Genomic DNA, 25,518 nt, shown 5'->3' with positions numbered 1-25,518 from the left:
TCCTTGTGTTCCAAAACTTGACTACAGCGGTGTCTTGTGGTAATATGGTCAAGGACAAAGGGCAAAGGTGCCAGGCCAGCCAGATGCTGTCTTTTCCTTGCGAGTCTGGGCCTGTAAGGGCTCAACCAGAGACCGATGGCGTCATAGGCTCGCTGTAGGTTTGTATGTCGCGCGGATAGAGAAAAAGATCGAGCCGCAGGCTATGAGCAGGTGCAGACAGCGGCGATTTGTTGGAAGGTGTGGGTTTGGAGGTGTAAATTCAAGAGTTGTCAACGCTACATTCTGACTGGGAGCTTTGAGGAGAATCCCCAGGACAAGAAAGGATTCCAGATCGGTGCGAGGCTGAATACAGCAACTACTCTTGCTTGCGCTCTGAAACTTGTTTTTGTTCAGCCGCAACTTTAGGGTTGGGGCTTGGCATTGAGTGCCCCACCAAGTTCAAATCATCACCACCAACTCCTCATTATCACGTTTATGACTGCTGGCTTGTGGCTATCTTTATTCACAACCTCCCCTACCTAACAATCTGTTTCTTCTACTTTGGAGGATTCCTGCACTCGCCCGCAATGCCCGACATAAGCGCCATCTATACCTCGCCTACCAACGACGCCTTCACCCTCGTCGAATCTGTAGCCGCACCGGCATTTACTTCTCCCACCGACAAATCTACGAGTCTTGCCTCGTTGCGGACCGCTGTATCAGCTCTTCAGGACGGAATTAACCGGGAACTCACTATTCGCATGGAAGAAGACAACGCCAAAGCAAAGCTTGCAGGTGCCGCTGTCGATGACGTTAAGGAGGAGGAGAATTACGGCGAAGAGGTTCAGGAAGAGGATTGAGGCAATGGGTAGCTTGTATCTATGAACCAGAACCAGGTTATATTGGCATCGCCATGCAAGAAGCCCCGATTGTGTACCAATACTGCAAATATTCTCTGGCATCCAAATCAACCATAGACCAAAGTGCCAAAAGCAAAAAGCAAAACAACAAAATTCAGCTTGAAAGAAAATAGACCGATATAAACATTTACCGGGCATGACAATCTGTGAAATATAAGCCCATTTGCCCTAGATTCTCAGACAGCCGACCTTCTACCCCACCCCGATGCTCGTACATTGTCTGTCTTGGACGCACCGCCTACACTACCGCCTGTGGTGCTATGATATCTTCCCAAACAGCCGTAGTGTACGACCGAGTTATCGGGGAGAACAGAGACGACGCTACCACCAAGTCTCTTGTGACATACGCCACAAAGCTTTTCATCTGTGACAACTACTCGTCTATTCCGCCCTGCGATGCCCGTACCACTAGGAAGATCATCACCAAGCAGTAATCGGCTTTGGCTGTTAATGTACTCGGCTGCGCGAAGACCTGCGACAATTCGAGACTCGTTCACTTGGCTGATGGATGCACGAATTCGGCCACGGAAGTACGCTTCCAAGTCGCAGACTGCTAGACTGTCAGGAATAAGAGATAGTGTGGACTCGGCGGGTAAACGGGTCCCATGGCGGGAAAGAAGGTCCAGAGCTGGAGAGAGTCTACGTTGATAGGGATTTGGCGGATTGACATAGAGTGATAGGAGTGTATGGTAGATGGATGGCTTGGCCTCCTCGGCCATACCATCTGAGGATGTAGGCCGTGACACCGGCGGTGTGGCATTTTGGGTTGTGTGTACTTGGTTGCAGTATCTATAATTGTTATCAATATGAGTGCTAATTGTATCGGTAAACTTGGAAATGCAACTTACTCTTCAGCCTTGGCATAGTCTTCCATTTTAAAGGCAAATATTTCTAACGCTTGCTTGTGGTTGCCCATAAGACTTAATACTGAGGCCTGAGCTTCGTAGAAGGCTGGTTCTGTAGTATGAAGTTAGCCTGGAGAAGCTCGGAGGGGTTGTCAGCATGTAAATCCAAGAGTCAAAGTACTTACCATCTCGTGGAATCATAGAGAAAGCTCTACTGAGGCTGTACTGTCTGCTGTCTTTGAGGAGCTTGACAAAACGCTGCATGACAGCCTCCCACTGCTCATCGCGTGGTGTTTCCTTGAGGTATATAACGAATAGCTCGATTAAGCGGTTGTGAAACTCTGGCGTCAAGTCATTAAGTTCTGTGATTATATGTTCAAGATATTGGATTTCGAGAGAAGACCCGATTCCACTGAGAAACTTCACTACACGGTGTCGCGGTAAAGTTTCGGCATTTTCCGTGTCTCCCACAAATATATCCATGCCTTCTTCCGGAGCGGCCTTCAATACCCACTCCGAGTATTGCAAGATCAGGTCGATATGGGCTGGAGACAGGCTTGATATGTACCTAACTGTCCGGGATGGGCCGTGCAACGAGGGCGCAGCTGGATCAGGGTTTTCGCCTTTACCAAACCTCTCTAGTAAAGTGAGAGCTTGTACGTGTAGCTTTTTGCCGTAGAAGAAATCGACCAGCTCGTTGTATCGATTATGCTCCAAGAGCTTTTCGTTGACAACATCAGGATCGCAGAAGTTGGGGATGCGAAAGAGAGACCCAGCAAGACTTGGGCGTGAGAACATGTAAGCCCGGAAAAGTGTTGTATCGACAAGTTCAAAGATTTCCCGCAGCTGATTTTCTAGCTCTGTATCAGAGTCTCCTTGAATGGATGCCAACAGCCTTCTCATAGTCCGCTCTGCGGCGGTTCCTTTTTCGCAGGGCTTCAGTTTTCCTGTCGCTGGGTCAATCACACGTTGTAGGCGAGCTCTGGTACCAGCCAGATAGCTATTCAGCTCTAGAACAGCATTGGTAAGATCCTTTTTATCAAGTTGGTAGCAATCTTGTTTTCGTGCCTTGATAGATTTCTTCGTTTGGACATTTCCAGTTCCATTCTCATTGGGGTCAACAGTGGAAACAGATGGAGAAATCGAGGTAGTGTCTGATGACTTATTCTGTCCCATAAACATGCGAACAAATCCACCACCACTGCCATTTTGCGGAGTAGAAGGCCTAGAATTGCTAGCCAGAGCTGGTGCTGTAGAAGATGTAGCTGTGGGAATAGAAGCTTGGGAAGTGTCATTAACACCACTGGAACTTTCGGTCGTAGTCCTTTCAGACTTATCCACTTCACTATTTTCTTGTTCAGACTCATCAGATGGAAGATCTGACCACCCAGAATAGTCCCCAACAATAGAGGGAGGAAAGAGTTTAAGCACGCGCTGTGGAGGAGCATGAACATCATCTTCATTGAACAAATCCAGAGCATCCCTATACTTCTTTTCTTTGAAAAGTACTTCGGCTTTGCGCATCTTGGCTTCTCTTAGACTACCATCTTTGTCATGAAGAAGGGCATCTTCCAGCATGTTGAGGATACTGACAGCTTCATCATACTGTTTCGACTCAATCAGTTCAGTAATCTGAGAGTCATAGTCTGTGGCATCCATAGTCCATACACACCGGTCACTGGAAATATGGAAACCCTTGCCAGCATGGGCCAGGCTCACCGTTGGAGGAGGGAAGTGTAGCTGGGCGGCGCCTGGAAGTGATATCATCTGCAAAAGGGACAGTGTGTCTGGGTTTCGGATTTCAAGAGAGCCTTTGATTGGAGGCTGTAGAGCAAGAAGATAAGGGTAGGAATATCCAATAGATTCTGGTGCTGTTTGCCATGTGATCTGGCGCTTCCGTAAGGCTTGGCCTTGGTCATTGATAAAAAGAGAGCTGACGTCCTTTGCTAGTAAGAGTTCGCTCTCTCCAAGCTTGGCTGACAAAGGCTTGGGCATATAACTCCCCAAGCCCATGTAGCTTATACTGGCAGTTCCCATGGCACCGAAGCGACCTTGGCTGCTATTAGAACCATTTCCAGTAGTCGGGTTTGATACTTCTTCGATATTTTGTGTAACGACATCGATAATGGAGTAGTTTGAGTTCATGCCAACCACGAGAGTAGTCGCATTGGCCCAAGTCATGGTTCGGATGTTCTCAGGCAAAGCAATTTCGGTAACGTCCGGGCTCAACTCGCTTGCATACCAAGTCCAGAGGAAGAGCTTACGCTTCACACCAACCGCCAGACGGCTAATGATTTCGGGAATACCAGTGGCAGCATCTTTAATAATGTTGGAAGTGGTGGCAAAGCATGTTGCATTTCTTGTTCGTTGTAGACACTCGATGAGTTTGTAAGTTTGGAGGTCGTGGAGGGAAACTTGATAGTTGGACAGAGATACAAGGATGTTGGCTTCCTTAATGACGGCTAACTGCTCTATGGCTTTGGTTGAGAACTTTTCAACTTCGCGTAGCAGGTCTGTCGGTTTATGTTGTGGCTGGGAGATACCGCGAGCGCTAGAGGTGCCATTTACAATAGCTGGATTGCTGTTAGGAAGATCTTGGTTCGGTGATGAGGGCTTAGGCTTCGCCTCAACTTGGAGTTCGTTGACGCGATAGACGCGAAGGACGCCGGTATTTAAACCGACAAGTACACGATCACCTAATAATAGAGAATTTTGGTCAGTCGTAATAAAAAGCTAGCGCTATTAATGGTGGCTCTGTACCAAAAGCAAGAACACTCTCAATCTTAGACTTGTCTCGTTGCCTCAGCTCAATAATGGGCCGAGCAGTGAATGCGGAGAGCATCGCGACTGCCAGCCCAAGGATGCTCCGGAAGGCTCAGGAAGATTGAAGCATACGATGACAAGGCGAGATATGCGCAATAATACGCGGCAATACAGCAAAGATGGCGATCTTGTATAGATTAGATGCTCGGTATGTTTCTTGGAGGCGTTATTAAAGGCTTTGCGACGTTGAAGGTAGGCGCTTTCGGTCGTGTTCCAGGTCGGCAGAATCCAAAGGCGGTGAGGGAGTCGATATGGACGAAGTAAGAAAAGATCGTAGAGATTTTCCTTGGATTTTAGGGCGAGATAATTGCTTGAGAAGGCTTCTGTGAAGTTTCAATGTTTGGAAAACTTGCTTTCAGCGATTCAGAAAAGCGAGGCAGTATAGCAGTAGAAACTATAACTAGATGGTGAAGGTGTGAGTATATTGTTATGCAAGGCTTAGCGGCCAACTCTGACGACATTTGCAGGGAGCTCGTCCGTGTTACGTAAGCAAGAGTACTTAGGTATGTACATACATAGTAGAGAAAAAGTGGGCGGGTTATGTGCATAACACCTACGACATACCACTGGACTTACACCAAGTTTGGACAATGGGCGCTATTTCGAGAATAAAATATTGAACATGTCGTTCATCAGTGCTGTAGGGGAACATACACACACTAGTGAATATTTTGCACAGACTTGATTGTTCTAGAGCAAGACCTGAGGATGCCTTTCTCACCAAGAAACACAACACCGAGAGGACTGTCAACCCAATATAGAAGGCACCTCATGTACGGCGGTCATTGCCTCGTTCTGCTCCGCAGCACGGCTTGGTCATCATACCTCAGAGAAATTTGCACTTCCTTCCCTTCATGAGGACTCCGCTCAACAAGATACAAGATATCCACCGTTTCCGCCTTGTCTTTTTTTTTCTTCCTCTAATCTTCTCTTCCAACACCGCTACTTCATCTGATTTCATCGCGCCCAAGGCTTGGACTACGCCTCTCTACCGGCCTTCTCCCCGCGTGGCAGATAGTTTCTCTACCCAGAGTTTCCTCGACTTCGTGACAAATAGCGGCTCCTTCTTTTCTATTTCTTGTCTTCTTTCTTTTGAACAAGCCTCGCACTAGGGCATTTGTGTTTCAATCATCATCACCATCTTTGTCTTCGTTATCAGTTCGTCTGATTCAGTTGCGCCAGCCAAACAATATTGCATTCTCGCATACTGTTTGCTGTACCGCTTGCTTTGTGACTGTTGAAGTTTGCTGTGAAAACTTTATTCTTTTTTGTCATTATCCTTTTTTTCAGCGTTTCTTGTTGTGGTTTTCTTCGTCCCCAAAGACTTGCAAGGGCCGATAACAATACCAAGTCTGACCAGTTTGGTCGAATTTGTCTTGACTTTCTTTGGACCTTTTGAGCCACAATTTTTTGGTCTCGCTCGCCATAACTATATTATTGATTCTTGGGGCTTTGCAAACAGTCCACCATGTCGCTGGTCTCACGAAAACGCCGTAGAGCGGATGCTCATGTCACCCGAAGCTACAGTTCCGATGATAATTTTGGTTGGAAGGAAAACGCCCCTTCTCCTATTCTGCTTCCATTGTCTTGTAGTCGACGCCTCTCGTCCACAACACGCAGTACCCGGAGTTGGACTGATTCTCAAGCTTCAAGTTACACGATTCCTCCTACCACCACAACAACAACTCCTCTAGCCGCCATTAGTAATCAAACACAAGAGAAGCATAGGGAAAAGGTAACCGAGACTCCAAAAGTCCGGCTACCTAGTTCTACTATTCCCGCTCTCTTCTTTTCACCCACGACTAACAAAAGAAGCAAAGGAATTGCATCGCATCAGAATCTAGACCGCTTCTTAACCCAACGAAAGCCTGGCTCCTGTCTGGTGGACCGCTTCCAAACTACAAAGTCTAGCATTGAACTAACTCTATACGAGTCACTCACACGCAATAACACTGCCTCTGTTGACCCCTTCATTTTTACACCTCAACAGCGAAATCTAGCTCTCTCGCAACGTAGCCAAGTGATTGGTAAGATCAACCAAATGCAGCAACTCCCACTGCCATCCTAACTGCTTGTATTCTAACCTGCTCTCTAATTCTAGCTCGTAATTACGAACGGCATCTGCATCAACGATTTCAAAGGATTGGCAGTGGTAGTATATGGAATATTGGTGGAGCTATTCCTCCTGTTGACAATGGGCGAGGACGCCTCGTTCAAGCTGGAACCTCAGCCACACAGATGTATGTCACATCCTGGCCGGGACCCGATCCCAGCGCGATAGAAGAACATGATATGTATGCAAGTCGTATTGCTGCTGCGCTGGATTTGGACCGAACAGAAAGAATATTCCCAGCTGGAAAGCCCAATATCAGAGAACTGCAAAAGTCACCCTGTTTTGGTGCACGCGGTATCACCAGAAATGTTTCTGGGACACGATGGAATGGCTCACAATGGGTAAACAACAAGACCAGTAAGTCTTCTTGTTATAATCGAAATCGGCTTTGCCAACATATCCCTTCCTTGGCCAAGAGTTTGAATATTCTACCCATTTACATCAAGAATATTAACACCACTATTCTTTAGGACCAGAAAAAAGGAACTACTCACGCACAATTCCCACAGCTCCATTCAGGTAAACTCTCTCATGTTCTGCCATACGCGCCATCTGCAAATGGGTGTATATTATCTTTTAACTTTCTAACCCACTAGCTACAGAGTTCTTGATGCTCCAAATCTTCGCAACGACTTCTACTGCTCTCTTTTGTCATGGTGTGACACATGCCAAGTATTGGCTATGGGCCTAGGTGGAAAGATATACGGCTGGTCTGAAAATGCTGATATTATTCTGCTTAAAGACTGTGGTAAAAATGACGAGCTTGAGCCCTGGGTCTCGGCCCTTGGCTTTTCATCAAATGAGGGACGCAAGTCCATTCTAGCCTATAGTCTCTCGGATGGCGAGCTAGGATTGATAAGCATCGATGATTTTCAGCAGAAGGAAAGTCAGCCCAGATTTTCGCAAAGATTCGAAGGCCGTATATCATGCCTCAGTTGGCGACCCAAAGTAACCTGGAGACCGTCTCTTAACCCTTTACATCGGGGTGCTCTAGTACCAAACGAAGATCTCCTAGTCGGTGATGAGCGCGGCTGTGTCTCTTACTATGCCGTTGAGTGGCCTTCCGGAAAAGCTGAAAGGGCTTTGGGTTTCCACGGTACTGTGACTCTTTTGGCAAGAGTCTTCATTCACTCGCAGCAAGTTTGCGGGCTTGCCTGGTCTCCGGATGGCTCTATGTTCGCATCGGGTGGAAACGACAATGTTTGCAGTCTCTTTGAGGTTGATCACTTCCTCGCCAGTCGAATGGACAAGCTATCGATTGCCCCAACAGCAATTTCAAGACTTCCACACCTGTTGAATAGCCATCATACCTATATTGCTGATGAGCCATTTGCCACTTTGATCCCACCGATAGCCGAGCCGGCAGCACCAACAGAGCATCAGACTCGGCTACCCAAGCACACCTGGGTTCATTCAGCAGCAGTCAAGGCAATCGCATTCTGCCCTTGGCGACCTAGCGTCATCGCCACTGGAGGAGGCTCGACTGACAAGTGCATTCACTTTTTCCACACGACCAGTGGTACTGCTCTTGCTACAATCGCAGTTTCGGCACAAGTCACGTCATTGATTTGGTCTACGACACGGAGAGAAATTGTAGCCACTTTCGGATTTGCTCTACCGGAGCATGGACGGCGTATCGCAGTATTCAGTTGGCCAGACTGCCGAGAGGTAGCGGCCCTTACCTAGGAAGGGGGGCCACGTGCTCTACATGCTATCTGGTGTCCATTGATTCCAACGGAAACTGGGGCTGCCAATGAGTACACATTTTCGTCTGAGGGGTGTATTGTTATTGCATCTAGTGACGGATCAATCAAGTTCCAAGAGGTTTGGGCCCCAGAAAAGAGGACCATGCCTGTTCGGGGCGGCCTCTTAGGGGGCAGCAACATCTTGGAGCTAAACGACGGTATGGATCATGATATGTCGTTGGTAATTCGTTGATTATTGGTGAAATATTTCCTCTGAATTACTGATGGTCTAGAGATTTTCCTGTGTTTACTTTTCTCTGTCCTACAACTCACATGTGCCTCTTTTACTCCAGTATTCTCTTATTCTACACAGCGCCATGACACTATTGCTCAAGGTCATATTACTAGCCCACCATGTATGTGACAGAGGCTACAATATTGTTACATGGGCATTTGTGCAGTTATTGCAAGCAAGGTTGGTGATCATAAGCTAGCGCCCAATATACTTTCCAGCATCGAAACGGAGGTTTTGTGAGTCTTAGTAGCAATAGTCAATAACGAATAGAACCCACTCATAACCGTCAACAAAAATCAGGTCATTTATACTTTGTGACAAAAACTCCAAAACACCCTTAAGAAGATACCCAAACATGCTGCCGGGGGCAAAGGGAAATATAGATATGCGCATGGCACCCAAAAGACAAGACACCAAAACACCCCATCACAATACAATGTAAAACAAGACGCCCGCCATAGCTCCACGAAATCAGATCTACACGAACAAATAGACTGCCGACTACTTGAGGATAGCAATCAGCAGAAGCAAGATTATGATCAAAATGACAATCGTCATCATGCCACGACTGTCGCTCTCCCCCTCAGCAATACGGTTCAACGACCGCCGCGCACGGTCCAGTCGGCTCTGATGTCGGTCGACCACACCTTCTGTATCCTCGAGCATGTTGACATGAGCATCCAGCTCGTCGCCAATGCGCATGCTCAGCTCGCGCTGGCGACTAATCGACTCGCCAAGTCGGTCCAGGTGTTCATCCTGCTCGTCCATGATGCGATTGTGGAACACATGCACCTGCTCGTTGGACATGTCCGCCGCCTCATCACGGTATCCCGCGCTGTCCTCGGCGTCCGTGTACCGCGCGCCAAACAGCTGCTGCGCTTCAATGTCGGAGTCTGCTGCTACGCCGTCAGAGTCGCGGAAGCGCACGGTTCGGGATATGCTGTCGCTGGTGCCTGCGCCGGCCAAGGGCGATGAGCGGCCAAGTGAGTCGGTGGGTGAAGGAGAGGAGAGCCCCGCTGGTCCCGAGCCGGGGTCTGGGGCGGTGAATCGGTGGAATTGCGATGTCAGGCTATCGAGTTGCTTGGAAAGGGAGGGTAGCGAGTCGTCGATTTCGTCCGCGGCACTAAATCAAATCTTTGGCATTAGCAAAAAGAAAAGGCAGTGTTCCAGCCATCGATCCTCCCATCAAGACAAGTCATAAAACGGCGGTGGGCCACTAGAGCATGAAAATGCTACTCACTCTTCATTGCCCCCAGCCCGAAGCCGCTCCTCTTCAGCGCGGAGCGCCGCAATTCCCTCACTCAGCTGCTCCAGCGACCGCACAATGTGGCCATCCTGGCTGTCGGCGTCAGCACCCAGACTCGTCCCGGCGGCCAGAGCAGACGAGGCGCGCTGGCGCTCAAGCAACGCAAGCTTGATGTGGTCGGCGAGTATGAAGAGATGGCTGGCGGTAGACATGGTAGAAAAGGAACGGAGACTGGGAGACGTGGTGGCCACCGGCTTGGGGATGTAAATAAAAGGATAGGGATAGAAAAAGATAGGGGAGAAGCTAAAATGCAAATTTTGTGTGCTGGGAGACACAGGAAAGCTACGTCGGGGCGTCAGTTGTTGCCGATGATCTGGAATACTTGAGGAAAGTACGGTCCGAGATTCTTCCACATGTCTCCCATCTTGGTTGTGCAATGTAAATGTAGTCTGGGAGGTTTGAGGTTCACTGGCAATCTAGGCGTCGAAGCTCCAGGTGTGAGCAGCTGTTGGCAGCTGGCAGTGGTTGAGAGCGACTGGCAAAAGAAGGACTGCGTAATCTGGGAATCGAACCCAGGGCTAATCGAATCACTACCGCATGGCAACGAATAATGTTACCTTGATTTGATTGTCTTTATTTTACCTGTCTACTCGCGAGGTATTCTCGACATACGACAGGGGACTAAAACTAGTACCAAGAAATACATACAGAAGCTAAAGAACCAAAAACCCAGAATCATGCATACAGAAAATCCCCACAGCACGAAGTATAATGACGGAGGGTCCCCCGACCGCCCAGCGCAATGGCTGTCCTTCGCTTGTAAGGCCCCAAACAAGACCCCAAGCCTCGGCCTTTACCCTGTAGAAGACCAAACCCAAAAGAAAGATAGAACATGACAAAAGAAAAGTAACAAAGGAAAGACAAGAAGTAGAGAGAGAAAGGGAGAACGAGCAAACAGACGAGAGTGGCAGCGCGCGCGCTAAGCCGAGAGGCCCGGGGGAGCCCCCGCACTGGGAGGTGGAGGGGCGGGCGGTGGTAGGCTCGACGGGGAGCGAGCGGGAGGGTCGGCGGCCTGTGGATGCACCTCAGTCCTCGCACGGCGGTGGGCGAGCAGCACAGTGGGTGCTTTAGCTGCCTTGGCGGCCAGCCAGGTGGCCCCGCGCTTGGTGCCTATCAACTTCTGGAAGAAGCTGCGGGACACCCGCTGTGGGTTCCGGGGGCAGACCCAAACATGTTCTGGGGCGGTCTCCGATCCGCAAAGGGGGCAGGAGAGCACGGCGTCCACATGTTCGAAGCGGCGATGGTAGGCCGCAAAGTCGCCATGGCCGGACAGAGCAGTCAGCACTGCGCGGGCGAGCTTGCGATCGGTCTCGTCAAGGAGACTTGACCAAGCCTTCTTGGGGGGTTCAACTGGGCGGTGCAGATGGGGTCTGATGGCGCGTCCCTCCTCTGCCCACCAGGCGCGGAAAGCAGAGTCGAGACGGGAGCGGAAATAGTGGCGGGCCCAGGAGAGCGACATGCCGTCCAGCCAGGTGTTTGTCCTGGCCCCTAGCTTTGCTTGCCCATCTGCGAGCTCATTGCCCGCGATGTCGGAGTGGCCCGGGACCCAAATAGCCTCTACCTCGGGTGGGCCGTCGGGCCAGGGCCTTGGTCGTGGCCGCTCTGGGTGCGGTCTGATCCAGCTTGCGCAGATCATCTGGGCGCGCCTCAGATACTGCTCGGAGGTGCCCGGCTTGGCGTAGCGAGACGTGAGCCGGTTCACTGCGGCGAGATTGTCGGAGCAGATCCAGACCTTGCGGCACTGTGGCTTCTCCCATGAGTCGACCTCTGCCAGGGCCTTGGCGATGGCCAGCACCTCGGCGTCATGGACTTCGGCGCGGAACGGGGCAGGGCAGTTGCCCGTGGACAGGGTCCTGCCGGAATAATGTTACCACTACACCAATTACGCTAATAACTCATTGTTTGAGTGTTTTATTTTAATTCACTATAAGTACTGTTCGAAACAATCTTGGTCAGGTGCTTGGACAGAGAGTCCTCCTGGCTTCAATGCCGGACGCTAAAAAGTCACAGGAGATGCTTGAAGTCTATGCGCACCTGCAATCGCTGACCGCCCGGGAGTAGTTTAGAAGATGACATCATCCGACTGCTTCCGTCTGGAATATGCCGTCGTATTGCTGCGAAATAACAGTAGGTAGACGTAAAAGAAAAAAATCAAATCAAATCTGGTCAGGTGCTTATCACCATGGGGAATCCCGAGTCGGCGTCTAAGATTTCTTCGGAGCTGGGAGACTACGGTCACCAAGGCAGTCCGAATCGGAGGATCCCGGCAGCCGGTTATGCCGCTGCCAGGTTGCCAGGACCTGGTCATCTTATGAGTGTTTGACGAACACTCCGAATGATGTAAAATATATGAAATGAAATGAGATGAAACAATCCTGGTCCAATTTTTACCGTCGTATTGCTGTGAAATAACAGTAGGTAGACGTAAAAGAATAAACTTAAATCTGGTCCAAGTTTTATTTTCAACTATCACAGTCTCCATGTGTCCTCCTTGTGGTAAATTCTGTGCCAAGATGTGCCTATCGTCACAAGGATAATCCGAATTAGTCTCTACGGTCTCTTTCTATCAGTGTTTAATAGGAGGACTCACTGTTGTCCTGTACGGAGAAGTATCCGGAACGTCACAAGTTCAAAGAGTTCAATGAAAGAGAATGTATTCAATGAAGGGGAAGAAAGGCGAACGATGATCGATGCCTTCTATTCTAGATGCTATGGAAGAGAGGGAGAGAGCAGCCCTTTTATGCCCAGCAGTCCATTGATGTCTTGTGCTAGAAGCAGAGTCTAGTCCGAGCAAGAAAAGGAGAAGTACGGCCTTTTGTCGTTCAGCTTCCACTAGGTTGGGAACTTTTACAATAGCGTTCCTCTTGTGGCGATTTGTGATGTTAGAACGTGAACGAGTTGAAGGCAATTCCGATGTAGTCAGAGGAGCACAACCCTAAGATGCTTCTATTTGTAGGGTTGGCATGCTGACAATATCAACACTTTCGAGCTGGGAGACTCCGATTAATGTAACATATGAAGTTATATATTGTGGGTTGGCTCCTGTCCTACTTGCGTGGCAAAATACGGAATATACGTCGTACGGTGCTAGGTGCAAGATAATGGTCAAGGAGTCAATTGGTTCAGTCGTGGTTCTTCTATTCTTCTCCTTCTCCAGCCTCATTCCATCCATCGTGATAGCTATGTACAGGCACAAAATGGGGTAGCACCAGGGTTGGCACTGGAAGGTGGTCACGTGACCTCAACCCTGTAAATCTGCCTTGCAGCCATGGTGTAATATTCCGACATATATGAAAATATTTGCCCGTAGCCTGTAGCCTGTAGCCTTGTTTTGGCGGACGGTAGGAGAGAAAGCTCAGCCAGGATAGCGCTGCTCGAGTCCCCTTCCGCTCCCCAGTTCCGACCGGTTTTTCCTCTTTTCCCGGGGTAGATGTACCACATAACTTTTCCTTTGTTTTCTGGACCTTAATCTTGGAGGGATTTTCGAGGACCCTAGGGTGCCTCGACGTCTAACGATCCAATAGGGTCGGGCCCACGTGACCCACAGACAGACGTAAAACGTAATAATAATAATAATAAAAAAAAATGGAATGAAAAACACTACCCCAAGTCCACGACTCCAAACGTGGGGTAGCGACTAACTTTGTCTGGAGCAGCTCCAGGGGCACAAGCACGTTTGAAAGCGGGACAAGACGAACTCGAATTAGATAAACCTAGGGCACGAGTCACCAGACAAGATCACATTCCAGAACCCGAAAACAGACAAGACTACAATCATAAGGAGGGCATTTCCCCAGAAAAAAAAAAGAGAGAAAATAAGAAACGAACATCTCTCACGCAGACTGGTATATCTCTGCATGCCGCGACTTGCTGCCCGCATTGCGCTCCTGTGGAGAAGCTGCTGAGCCGGCAGTGGACTTGTCTGCAAACAGCTGTGACGCCATGTTTCTGGGCATATCCTCCTTTTTTGCCTGTTCCTGTGCATGAGATGCAGTGGCCCTGGATCTGGATTGTTCGCCGCCGAGCAGGGTGTCTTCAGGGCCTTGCATATAGCATACGGATTAGCAAGGGGCCATAAAAATTAGACACGGCGGCGGGGGAGAGGGGGGAGAGAACGTTTGTGGAGGGAGGGGTCGAAAGCCGTGATGTGTTTGTGGAGACGTACCGCTATGGTGTTGGGCCTGGCTTGCAGCACAATTGCTGATGGCCCGCGTAGTCAAGGCGAGCCGACGCGGGGCGGCGGTTCTAGAAAGATTGAGAACGACGCGGGCAGACATGGCGTGCAGGTAGACGAAGCAGAAGTACAAGAAACCAGAAAGAGTATGGGCAAGGAATCGTAGATGAAGCAGAGAGAGGAGTGGCTACCGCACAGAAAGAAAGAAAAACCAAAAACGAGTCATTCTCTTCTCGACATGTCTCCGGATTTTATATACAGCTCTGTCCCCCCATCACCCCCATCCCCATCTCCATCTTCATCACATGAGCCAAGCACACCTGGCCGTCCCGGCGTATTTTCCCCTCACCAATAACGAACACCCAAGCTGTCATCATTCGCCACCGCATCTGGTCGATTTTGTTCTTCGCCCTTTGTTGAATGAGCCGCTGCACTAGGTGTTAGTTGATTAGCCTGCTTACCCAGAACCGGTCTTTTCTCGCCCAGAGCTGACACCAGCACATGGTCTCCCCCAAAAACGCCCCCAGCACGGCTTTAGAAGAGCTGGGCGGCATGTCGATTGGAGGAAAAATAAAACTCCAACAGGTCATGTACCATGGCCCAAGAAACACGTACAGAAATGTGAAGATACCCAAAGGCTTTGTGCCGTTGGGCACCGGTTCCCTGGCCAAATACGTGATTCACATACTTTAGTCGGCGATATTAAAGCAGCCACAAGATTAAAGAAAGCATTAGGCCAGACACAAAATACCCAAGATCACTTGAAGGGAATGATACTTATTGCACAGCGGAGACACGCACAAAGACATTGTTGAGGGTTGTTGAGCAGTGGTCATGATATTGTGGTGCAATCACTGGATGAACCATGAAATGATAACCAAGCGCCAGAAAAATAAACACAGGATAAGCGATTACACAACGGCCTGGCAAGGCCACAAAACTCCACTGTATAGGAGGGACAAGTCCTATAAACCATGAACCCAAGACAAAAGCCAGAACAAACCTAGTCCCCCATGCATGCAAGACACCTAAAGCGAGGCAATAAAAATTAACAAATCCCCCAAAAACCCCAGAACAAAGAGATCAAAAAGATATGGCCGTACAGTTTCCCCCCAGGTATGATGAAAAACAGCGCAAAATCGATATGCAAGAACCGCCAAGACAAAAAAGGGTTTCGAGGATAGTGAAAGGAGAAACAAGCAATGAAAAAGCAGAAAGAGAAAAACGCCAAGTCAAAGTCGTGAAGCCAGGAAGACGTATGTCGAAACGCCGCAAAGAGATGGAAGAAACAGCCGGAACCCTTCCGCTCATAGAAGACCGGATAAAGAAAAAGAGGTAAAAAAAAAAAAAAAAAGAAGCCACGCGCTAAACCCAAAGAGCCAATTCCAGAAAGTCCGTTTTTCAAAAAAAGGTATAAAGAGTTGGTGCTGACAAAGTTGTAGTGCAAAAGTGTAACCGCCAAGATAGGAAACAAAAAAACACCAGTGGTATATCATCCGTGAGAGTAACAAAGGAAATGAAGAGCAAGATAAGACAAAAAAAGAACGAGAGGTAATGAATAACAGGAAGAAATCGTCGCTCAAACAATTAAAAAAAACAAGGCAAGAGGATAGCGGCGAGGGGCCAAAGAATAAGCGTGCGACTTGGTGCAAAGAGGTTGTCGCAGAAAACAGTTGGCTCGTTGGCGAGGACGTCCGGAGCTCGAGGTGGGAGAAACGAAAGAATAAAAAAACTTGTTTGTACACATCCAGCTGACATCAAGCAGCAGGAGAAGAGAAAAACAAAGGGAAAAGAGCAAAGTCGACGCGTGAGTGCAGTGGGTAGCTCGTGCAGTCCCATGCTCGTTGGCCAAATAAAAAATTAACACAAAGAAAAGAAAAAAAGATTCCCACACTCATTCAAGAGTCGTCAGCGCCTCCTCGCGCTATCATGCTTCGTCTTGTTGTTCTTGAACTTGTCGTGTAAATCTCGGTCTTCTTTCAACTGAATGAATGATAAACCAACCTTGCAGAAACCCCGAATTTGTTGGAATAAGCCGTTTGGATGTTGCAGTTGATTCGCCAATTCAGCCCAGTCTTACCCGATGCAGGTGATGGTGTGGTGCAGCCAGTATGAGTATGCATGGCCATTGTTTGAATCCTTTTTCTTGTTCCAGCGTGGCCCATGTGTCATGTTGCCCTGTCTAATAAGACATGGTAAACGAGGCCACGCTGCACAAACTAGACCAAGAAGGGAGACCAATCATGACAATGGGATATTGTTTACACTTTCACCATCATCGGCAGCATGAAGGGAAGTAGGGAAGAACAACAAGCGTGGACAGATTGCACAGCGTTCAACACCAACCATCGACCGGCAAGGCAAGAAAAGCCTCTCAAAGACACGGAGGGTGGGCATTGATCTGGCCAGGCCCCAGCAGTGGCATTCTGATGAGGTCTAGCGAGAAGCCAAAGGCCAAGCCACTCAGCGCATGTAAGGCGGCTAGTCTCGACTTACCACCGGCGGCTGATGGAGCTGTGCATGCGGCCGGGAGACACAGAGGGAGGAGGGCTAACGCTAGCAGCAGCGTGCATGGCAGTACCAGTAGCAGGGTTGATAATGGGAATAGGGTTGCGGGCACGGGTAGCAGCCGGCTGATGCAGCTTGAGACCAGCTGCCTGAGCTGAGCTAAAGGCCGGCGCCATGTAGGTGGGCGGAGACGAAGCCGACGAAGAAGAGTTCAGGGAAAAGGGAGTAGCAACCGACTGCGGCAGCTGGGTAGGCGAAGCCTCAGGTGAGTTGCTGGCTAGTGAAGAGTGCTCTGACGAGGCGCTGTGGATGGAAATCAACTGCACGGGAGAAGCGGATAAACGGTCAGTGGGGGAGGCGGTCCGCGAAGAGTAGGGCGACGAAGGCCAACTCACATCGTTCTCGCTTAGTAGATTGGGGCAAAACTCCATGTCATCTTCCAAGTCGAATGAGCGTGTGGCCTCAAATCGGGAGCGGAAGTTCATCAGCGCCATGCTGTCATTCAGATCTTTCACTGCACGGGCATTGCGCATCTGGCCCTTGGCAACGGTGGACTGGGCTAGTCTCTGGGCCCGGCGGTTGCGGCCGTGGTGAGAGTGCTGCTGGTGCGGGACGGGAGCAACGGGAGTAGGGACGGTGGAGTAGTAGCCGTACGTAGACATGATGTGTGTGTTTGTTTATGTGCGGGTGTGGTATAACAGAATACGGCGTATAGAAGGCGTTGTCGACAAAAGGCGAAGAGAGGGCCAAGAGTGCTGGTTGGCGGATCACGAGATTCGAGGATATCGTCAAAAGAATGCAGACAGAGAAACAGGAGACCAAAACTCCGAGTGCAAACGAAAGATGAGAGAAAAGAAAATTGGTATTTTGAGAGAGCAAATCGAAATAAACGAAAAGAAATGCAAGATTATCAGAAAGAGAATGTCAAAATTCGAAGCGACGATGGTGGCTCGTAAAGGTTGAAGAAATTCAGACTCAGAACTGGAAGAGGGAAGAAAAAAAAATTGCGTGGATAGTTTGTGTGGCGGAGGTGGGGGGATATTGCAGCGGATAAGGATAAAGTGAGGAATAAAAGCAGGAAGGGGGAAATGATCAAGATAATCAGTGGCAGAAACGATGTGGAAGGGAATAAGAGAACAAGAGGAATAAGACGGGGTGGAAGGAGAGTGGGCACAGGTTGGTTTTCAGGGCTGGACCAGGTGGTATGCTTGTATAAGTATTCAATGGGAACCAGCGTCAGAAGGAGAGGCAGAGGTACTTGCTTGTACAGGCACGTCAATACAAAGAGTACAAGTACTACACTTGTGCATATGCATGGAGACAAAGAAAGAACCCAGAACTTGACAGGATAGAGAGGGTGCAGATAAAAAAAAAACACTCCTAAAAACGACGAGTCCGGGAGTTTAGGTTCAGGGCCGGACCAATACCAATCCTGGGACCAATCCTGGGACCAATCCTGGGACCCATGGCAGTAGGGCATGGTATCTGGGCCTTGGTAGGTGAGAAAATAGACTGACAAAGGCCACACCCAGGCCCATTATCCGGGTCAAAAGTACGAATACACTAACCAAGGCAGGGCAGAGCCACGTCCGGAAGCGTCTGCAGACTAATGGCTAAGCAACCCTCTCTTTCTGCTTTTGCCTGTGCATGCGTGCTAGCACTAGCATGTACCGCATGTACTGGTACCTGTTCTGTACCTGTTCTTTACCCCTTCTGTGCTTGAACCAGTACCGGTGCCTGTACCAGTACCTGTGATACTACATATTTGTACCATTAGCGGGGGCCAGATTGGCTGTGCAGACTAGCTTCCCTGCGCATCTCTCATCGCCCATTTGACCTCAGCGAAATGGGATGGAGCAGAGTAGCCAGCGGCAGCACAGGGGTACGTCATGGTCTGAAAGCAGCACTGAGGTGAAACGCATTGAATCTACACATTTCTGTCTGTCCTGTCTTTTCCTCCAATACAACGCGAGTCCGGACAAATCTTGCCAGTGCGCTCGCTGCCTGGACGAGTGGTTCCCCCAAGCTCATGTGTATATCACATCAGACGGCGCGCTAACAGATCATTGTTGTTGCTTATGCCGCTGATTGGCCCTGAGATGGACTAATTGCAGACTAGACTTCTTGACTCCTTGGGCTCTTGCTCTTTTGCCTCTTCAGCTCAGGCACAATGAAGGCCAGCAAGCACAATTACTGGCAATGGTACAAGTGCCAGCTCTCTTGGTCACGCGCAAAGGGGCAGCCAGAGCACAAAGGACGGCAGCGGCGGGCGGGGGGGGGGGGAGACTTTGTTTCTCTGAAGACCTGTAGCGCTGATATTTGGACCTGCTTCCCTCATCAGGCCTCCACTAGCGGGCTCTTTAGCGCAGCGCCTTCTGTACCTGTGCCCCAACCCCTCTGTTGTACATGGCGATTCCCCCAACCTATTGAGCGTCTTGGCCCAAAGCACTCGGTAGGTGCTACAAGTCATCATAAACGCCCGCCCCAAGCACTACTTGCCTCGTACCGAAACAGAGAGCGCAAGCTCGTTGGCTGGAGCTGGCTGGGACTTGTTGGCTGGATTTACAGCCCCTGAGCCTTGAACCCTGTTCTCGTAAAGCCTTTTTGCGTGCGCTATGATCCCACGAGCGGGGCAGCGACAAGTGACGAATCAGGCAGTGAGACTTTTTAGCCACGCTGGGGGAGCGAAAGTGGGGGGGACGGTTTGCCACTGCACGTTGATTGGCTGTGTGACAAAGACGCTAGACCGCAAACGGCTTAGTCCACCGCTAGCGCTGTTATCACCCCATTGGGCCTGTGGAGGGTGCATAGAATATCCCTAGCTCCTGCTCCAGTGGCTGTGAGCAAAGACAGGGGTGTGTCCATAGTGGACACCACACCATGACGATATTTCGATCACGGAACCAGGGAGGAAGAAAAAGCAAAGCAGATGCTTTCCAGAAGACCTCCAAAACCTACAGTGACAGCGTCGATGGATGACGGTGATGATGATGATGCTGTTACTGCTGCAGATGGGGTCTCAAAAAAGAAAGAAGTAGAAAAAATAAACCGCAACGGAATTTCCAGCACCACTGTCCAGAGTCTCGTGCGGGTGACAGCTTCTTCGAGTCCAAAGTCACCCCACAAACCATGAGATATTAAATCATCGAGAACGACGTGATAGCTCAGAAACCCGAGGTTTCATTCACCAATCCACAGAGATGCTGGTACCAGACCAAGAACAGGCGAGTTTTAGGGTATGTGGGTTGGGTTTGGTGCAAGAATTGTTTTACCCACTTGTTCGTCGCAGGGCCTTTTTTTTCTTTCGTTCAACAACGCGCCAACATATCGCTGTGGCGGCTGTCACTTTTGCGCAAGGTGATTGACTGAATACCAAAATACAGGCCATGGCAATTAGAGCGTCTTTCATGCGAATAATGAACTTTTTTTATTTATTTTTTTTTTTAAAAAAAAAGCAGGGCGCTTCGCTGGTCTCAAAACCAGGCCAATCTACAATGTGTGCTGTAATCTTATAGCCATTGCTCGACCGGAGAATTACACATGTCGAGGGTACGTACATACATATGTACACTACACTTGTACTTGCAGACATCACAAGTAAGCAAGTACAGCTGCGGTTCCGAATAAACTTCACATCCCATCTCGTCACGGAGCCCCCGCAGCAATCGAGATTTATTTGTGGAAGCAGGAAATCACCACTATGCAAGTACCATCACACAAGTTCACATCCATCTGCTGCCTCAGATCCTTGTGGTGTTGTTTCATCCCTTGGAGTTGGCCTCATGCCTCCTGAATTCATTGATCCTTCACATGTACATGCGCATATGTGCAAATGTTGGGCATCAAAGCGCAAAATTAAGAGCACCGCTGTAAATATAAATTCTGCTAGGGTGCCCGCCGATAATTAGGGTTACCATAACCCACGACCTAGCCAGAGACCATCGGAAACCGGCTGCTCTGCTCCGGGTTGAGGCCTCGTGGGGCGGGCGTTCCTTGCACAATTCCCACAGAGTTTCTCTTTAATCCCTTGGCGAGTCCTCCATCGTTTCCATTCTTTGTGATGTCGTCGTCATTCATGTGATCACGGGATCAGAGTTGAAGTCAAAATGTCTCAGCTTTCCTTGAGCCGTGGCCGGAGGCATCGGGTGTTTGGCCTGTCCAAGTTCAGAGTTCCCACCGGGGAGATAACGTGCTGCTGCTTGCATCTGTATTGGCTGCAGTTAAGAAAAAATGTATGCAGAAATCCATCCACCTGGCATCCTTGCAACCCAAGAATACATGCAATGCCGTCTTGGTGCACTTGGGGAATTGGTCTGTTGACAGTTTGAACAGGCCTCTAAATGTGTGGTATTTGGAATGGAACCGGCGCTATTGCCGGCACGAAATGATGGCAGATATGTACAGACAGACAGACAGACAGTATAACTATAGACTTGAAGTTCTCACAGCACTCCCGGTTTCTAGTACCGGTACCACCATTGCCCACAGCGGGATCTTGAAGACATTGGCACAATATAAAGTGAATCGAGCGCAATCTTGACAATCAGTGGGCACGTGTGACCTGACTGACTCGAAAAGCTTTATTTGTATTACATGGTGCTCGAGGTCTCGGCAAATAAAGCATACAGGCCGCATCAGCCGGAGGCCCCTGTGGGAGTATTAAGCATTACTAGTATATAGGGGGGATACATACAAATCGATGGAATATTGGACTTCCCCCATGTATTATGTAGGTATAACTACATATCATATCATACATGGCACATAGCTCCAACTATTTGCTGAATGAAAGCGTGGTAAATAACTCGCTCGTAGCATCTACGTAGTTAGTTATGCGTCTCCTTGAAGCTTGGAATTCACTCCAGTAATAAAGCAGCTAGGGCACAATCGAATCTTCAGATTTAACCAAGAGCTCCTTAAGTCACCCGGCAACCTCACGAACGTGGCGGCCTGCCTACCTTCCATCTTGATGTTGTCCTTGTTTTGTCTCGGCAGAAGCCCATGAGTAAGCAAAGAGCCGGATGTGTGGGCTGGTCCACCCCATTACACGTGAAGCAACCATACATAGTTGTAGTTGGCTGTACGCTGATGTGATTGTGTTTCTTTGTTTCTTCATTGTAGACTTGTGTTGCACAAAATATTGACAGGTACAAGTCTAGGTAGTAGTCATGGTGAAGCTTCACCTGTCTATTAGCAAGATACCAACGTTAACTATAACTATTTCAATATGATACTTCGTACTGTTCGTATGTGCTTCCTATCAAAAATCACACCCGAGGCCATCTTCTACAGCACAGGCGGTGCTAGTGCCTGGGCCGACCCTTCTGAATGTATTTATTCATAGCCAGTAACAAGGCAAGTTATTACTAGGCTGGTCCAACTTTAGGAAACTTTTGTCAAAGACGCAAACTTTTTCGCAGTATTCTCGAAGAACATGTAACCGCCAAGGAACTAATGAATATCCCTTGGTTTGATGAGAATGCTCAATTTTCGCAACTAGTTAACTGAAGGGATATAAAACAGCGAAGGCTATTGACGACAAGAAGAAGACTAGGATTCCGAGGCGGCTAAATTTGCATTTTTCTTTCTGAGTGGCAGTGATAATGACGGTCTCCAGTTTCTGCTGTTGTGCTATTCTTCCGGCTGTACTATACACACACTCACATAAACACTGTCTGAAGTTGGCTTTGCCCAAGTCCCGTTCAAAGTTCCCTCTCCCTGTTTACTTCACACACCCACGACCAAGTTTCAAGTTTGACACGAACTTCACACCGCTTGTTTTCTAGGCACCTTGGAGCGCTCCAATTGTTGGGTTAGGCCTTCATCTGAAGCTCTGGAAGCCAAGTGCATGCATGAGTACGTGCGCGTTGTTGTTCCAGAGTGTAGCCATTAGAATGGGGGATCCGGGCAAGGATAAGCAAGTAGTTGTACATGCTTGTATATTCCTACGGGCCAGTTGTTCAAGTCCATTGTGTCAGACTATCGCTGTGGGAATCCGCTGCAATGAGGCCAAAGTTACCCAGTTAGCATACGCAAGGAGGCTCAAGTAAAGCTCAGCGTACATCATGGAAGATAGAAGCCTCACTAAGTAAGCAAGCCCAAATGAACGGTCGTCTCTTTGGCACAGCGGTAGCTTACTTACTCTGACACATCGTTGTGTTATGTCGTCGGGTTCTTCTGTGTGCTTGCTTGTGTACGTACACAGGTACTCACTCACATGTATGTACAAGTAAAGTAGCAAAGCCCTACAGATGGAAGTCTTTTCATAGCCTCGCCCGGATCTGCTCTCACCCAGTCAGAAGCTTGGTTGTCAAGCAATGGGTAAACATAAGCATAAGAAAGGATACGCGAGAGACACGAGGGGCTCTGTTGTCAAAGTGTCAAAGCAGGAAATCCATGGCAGGAGACAGAGAGGGAGAGAGAAGAGGGAAAAGCGCGCGAAAAATCCTCTATAGTCTGACCCCCCGGAAGAAGTCGTCGAGGTGGGAGTTAGAAGATTTCGAGGGCCTCAGTTGACGATACAAGGGGCAAAGTCACACTCAATATCGGAGCCAGAAACACCATTGGATCGGATCTTGTGATCGATTCGGCGTGGCCGCTTGTGCGGCTCAGGATGCGAAAGCGGATTAAGGGTTAAGGGTTGTCATACGTGCCAAGACAAGTGTTGGGCTGCAGGAAAGGGAGAACCGGCCATGACAGGCTGTCAGGTGTTGGATGTGCTGGAAAGAGCGCTAAAGAAAAGGGTAGTTGGGCAATCTGGTGTAAAGAGCAACGGTGTGTACCACTGTACCAATAGCACACACTGCGCATATAGCACTCACATACCGTAGCACGTATAGCACACATGGTTGGTCGATATGGCACATATGGCACACATGGCACATATGGCACAGAGTAGCTCGGCCCGAGTGACCCCCACCCACCAATGCTTTACAAACGTGAAAACCAAAGGCCCCAGCCTTGCCCAGCCTCATCTGTGCCATCCCATCCCAGCCTCATCTATACAAGTGCCATCCGCCTTAGCCTTGCATTTACCAAGGCCCAAATAGACGGTGGACGGCAAGATAAGAGTAAAGCAGCGGAATAAATTGGAGGGGAAGTATGGCGAAATAATTCTACTATTTTTGATCCATGCCAGTCCATTGTTGATAGATTTTCTCCGTTCTACCTGTAGTGGCACTGAAGCTACAAAAGTACACACATATGTACTTACACATCTGCTATTATTAACAGTGTAATCCCTCCTCTCCTCCGTGCTATATCACGACATTATAGCTCTTGCCCCTCTCATTGTCTTGGTGCTTCCCGCTTTTCTCACTTTTTTTTTCTCCCTGCCTTGAGTTAGGTCTTGGGCTGCTTCCCTCACATCTTTTCCGTCTAGCCCCGGTGCTTCCCCCCTGAAAAGTACCCCTCCCCAAACCACCCCACCCCCGAGAGCCGCCCGAACAATGTCTCACGCCGTCTTTTCCCCCGCCAACATCCGGGCTCTCCAGCTGCCCGTGGCCCTGGCCGTTGCCACGGTCTCGACCTATCTCTATGCCCGTCCCGCCATTACCTTTACGCCGTCTCCCGATACCCCGCCACCGTTCAAGGCTCCGTGCCGTGCCGCTGCCGAAGATGCCCAGCTGACCGATGCCCAACGCGCTGTTCATGCCTACCCCGCCGATGTCTTCCCCGGAGGCCGTTTGGTGCAGACGCCGTATGGCGCTGTAAACGTCTATGAGTGGGGTCCTGAGACCGGGGAGAAAGTCTTGCTGCTGCATGGTATTGGCACGCCGGCCCTGGCGCTGCAAGACTTGGCTGAGGCATTGGTGGCCAAGGGCTGCCGTGTCATGATCTTTGGTGAGTCTTTCTGGCAACTATCTTCTCCTTTTGTGTTGACATCCCCTGTCTTCCATGTATGTATGCTAATAATAGCAGACCTCTTTGGCCGCGGCTACTCAGATGCCCCTTCCGACTTGCCCTACGATGCTCGTCTATACATCTCACAGATCCTCTTGGTCCTCGCCTCCTCCGATCTCGCCTGGACCGGCACCGAAGCCTTTCATCTCGCCGGATACAGTCTTGGCGGTGCTCTTGCCGTTGCCTTTGCGCGGTACTATCCTCGCTTGCTTAAGTCACTTGTGCTGCTTTCCCCGGGTGGTCTCGTACGACCGTCGCACTTTGGATTTTTTGATCGTTTGTGCCTGGCCGAGGGCGTGCTTCCTGAAGGTCTGATCCGCTGGATGATGCGGAAAATTCTGACCCCCTGGGACCACAAGCTACCGGCGAGTGGACAGGACCGCCCCATGCTGGCGCAATCTGCTACTCCCGACTTTGACCGCGTTGTGCTGTCATCGGCCAACGACTCGCGCCGTCAAGTCGGTGACACTATCTGGCACCAGCTTGCTAGCCATGAGGGCTACCTACCGGCATATCTCGGCACTCTACGCAAGGCACCTGTGTGCAACCAGGGCAAGCCTGGCGGTTCATGGTATGACTTGCGTTCGGTATTGGAAACTAGAAGGGCGGATACGACAGTGCCTGGACTTCCTGGTGGTCGGATACTGGTGGTGCTGGCTGATGACGACGACATTGTAGACAGGAATGAGATGTTGGCTGACGCAAAGAAGACTCTCGGCGAAGATGCCATGGAGACTGTGGTGATGAAGGGCGACCACGCCATTGCCATCACCAAGGGTGCTGAGATTGCCAACAAGATGGTACAGTTTTGGGGCCATTAGGAAAGACTTGCCATGTACAAAATAATCAAAAGAAGAAAAGGAGATAATAGGGCACGAAGAGAGGAGGCTTATGTTTGATGAATGAATGAACATGTAAAAAAAGGCAATATACTAATGCAATATATTACTCACATATGAAAGAAGAAG

The 25,518-nt window shown here is 49.5% G+C and overlaps 8 protein-coding genes across 8 annotated transcripts; 3 read left to right on the top strand and 5 right to left on the bottom strand.

The window, feature by feature from the left end:
- Positions 1–566: 566 nt before the first annotated feature.
- BROUX77_004154 (uncharacterized protein) lies at positions 567–839 on the top strand (the record flags this gene model as incomplete). The annotated part of the gene is made up of 1 exon (XM_073748885.1): positions 567–839. One exon carries the CDS (start codon positions 567–569, stop codon positions 837–839), a length of 273 nt encoding a protein of 90 aa, XP_073606579.1.
- A 236-nt stretch (positions 840–1,075) lies between these two features.
- On the bottom strand, positions 1,076–4,586 carry BROUX77_004153 (uncharacterized protein; the record flags this gene model as incomplete). Its single annotated transcript, XM_073748884.1, has 4 exons — positions 1,076–1,688; positions 1,748–1,856; positions 1,930–4,440; positions 4,505–4,586. 4 exons carry the CDS (start codon positions 4,584–4,586, stop codon positions 1,076–1,078), a joined length of 3,315 nt encoding a protein of 1,104 aa, XP_073606578.1.
- Positions 4,587–6,035: 1,449 nt separating this feature from the next.
- BROUX77_004152 (uncharacterized protein) lies at positions 6,036–8,366 on the top strand (the record flags this gene model as incomplete). Its single annotated transcript, XM_073748883.1, has 4 exons — positions 6,036–6,594; positions 6,669–7,037; positions 7,151–7,199; positions 7,283–8,366. The coding sequence occupies 4 exons, from the start codon at positions 6,036–6,038 to the stop codon at positions 8,364–8,366; spliced, it is 2,061 nt and encodes a 686-aa protein (XP_073606577.1).
- Positions 8,367–9,161: 795 nt separating this feature from the next.
- On the bottom strand, positions 9,162–10,118 carry BROUX77_004151 (uncharacterized protein; the record flags this gene model as incomplete). The annotated part of the gene is made up of 2 exons (XM_073748882.1): positions 9,162–9,783; positions 9,901–10,118. The coding sequence occupies 2 exons, from the start codon at positions 10,116–10,118 to the stop codon at positions 9,162–9,164; spliced, it is 840 nt and encodes a 279-aa protein (XP_073606576.1).
- Positions 10,119–10,885: 767 nt separating this feature from the next.
- Positions 10,886–12,045, bottom strand: BROUX77_004150 (uncharacterized protein; the record flags this gene model as incomplete). Its single annotated transcript, XM_073748881.1, has 2 exons — positions 10,886–11,819; positions 11,975–12,045. 2 exons carry the CDS (start codon positions 12,043–12,045, stop codon positions 10,886–10,888), a joined length of 1,005 nt encoding a protein of 334 aa, XP_073606575.1.
- A 1,754-nt stretch (positions 12,046–13,799) lies between these two features.
- Positions 13,800–14,243, bottom strand: BROUX77_004149 (uncharacterized protein; the record flags this gene model as incomplete). Its single annotated transcript, XM_073748880.1, has 2 exons — positions 13,800–14,008; positions 14,132–14,243. 2 exons carry the CDS (start codon positions 14,241–14,243, stop codon positions 13,800–13,802), a joined length of 321 nt encoding a protein of 106 aa, XP_073606574.1.
- A 2,389-nt stretch (positions 14,244–16,632) lies between these two features.
- Positions 16,633–17,310, bottom strand: BROUX77_004148 (uncharacterized protein; the record flags this gene model as incomplete). The annotated part of the gene is made up of 1 exon (XM_073748879.1): positions 16,633–17,310. The coding sequence occupies one exon, from the start codon at positions 17,308–17,310 to the stop codon at positions 16,633–16,635; it is 678 nt and encodes a 225-aa protein (XP_073606573.1).
- Positions 17,311–24,096: 6,786 nt separating this feature from the next.
- On the top strand, positions 24,097–25,371 carry BROUX77_004147 (uncharacterized protein; the record flags this gene model as incomplete). The annotated part of the gene is made up of 2 exons (XM_073748877.1): positions 24,097–24,490; positions 24,569–25,371. The coding sequence occupies 2 exons, from the start codon at positions 24,097–24,099 to the stop codon at positions 25,369–25,371; spliced, it is 1,197 nt and encodes a 398-aa protein (XP_073606572.1).
- Between the last annotated feature and the right edge of the window lie 147 nt (positions 25,372–25,518).

Source organism: Berkeleyomyces rouxiae (assembly GCF_048999995.1).
Source record: "Berkeleyomyces rouxiae strain 22BRR77 chromosome Unknown BrBRR77_ptg000003l, whole genome shotgun sequence".
In the NCBI taxonomy this organism is placed as follows: Eukaryota; Fungi; Ascomycota; class Sordariomycetes; order Microascales; family Ceratocystidaceae; genus Berkeleyomyces; species Berkeleyomyces rouxiae.
The sequence above is the reverse complement of the archived record's forward strand: the minus strand, read 5'-3'. Positions and strand labels throughout refer to the sequence as shown.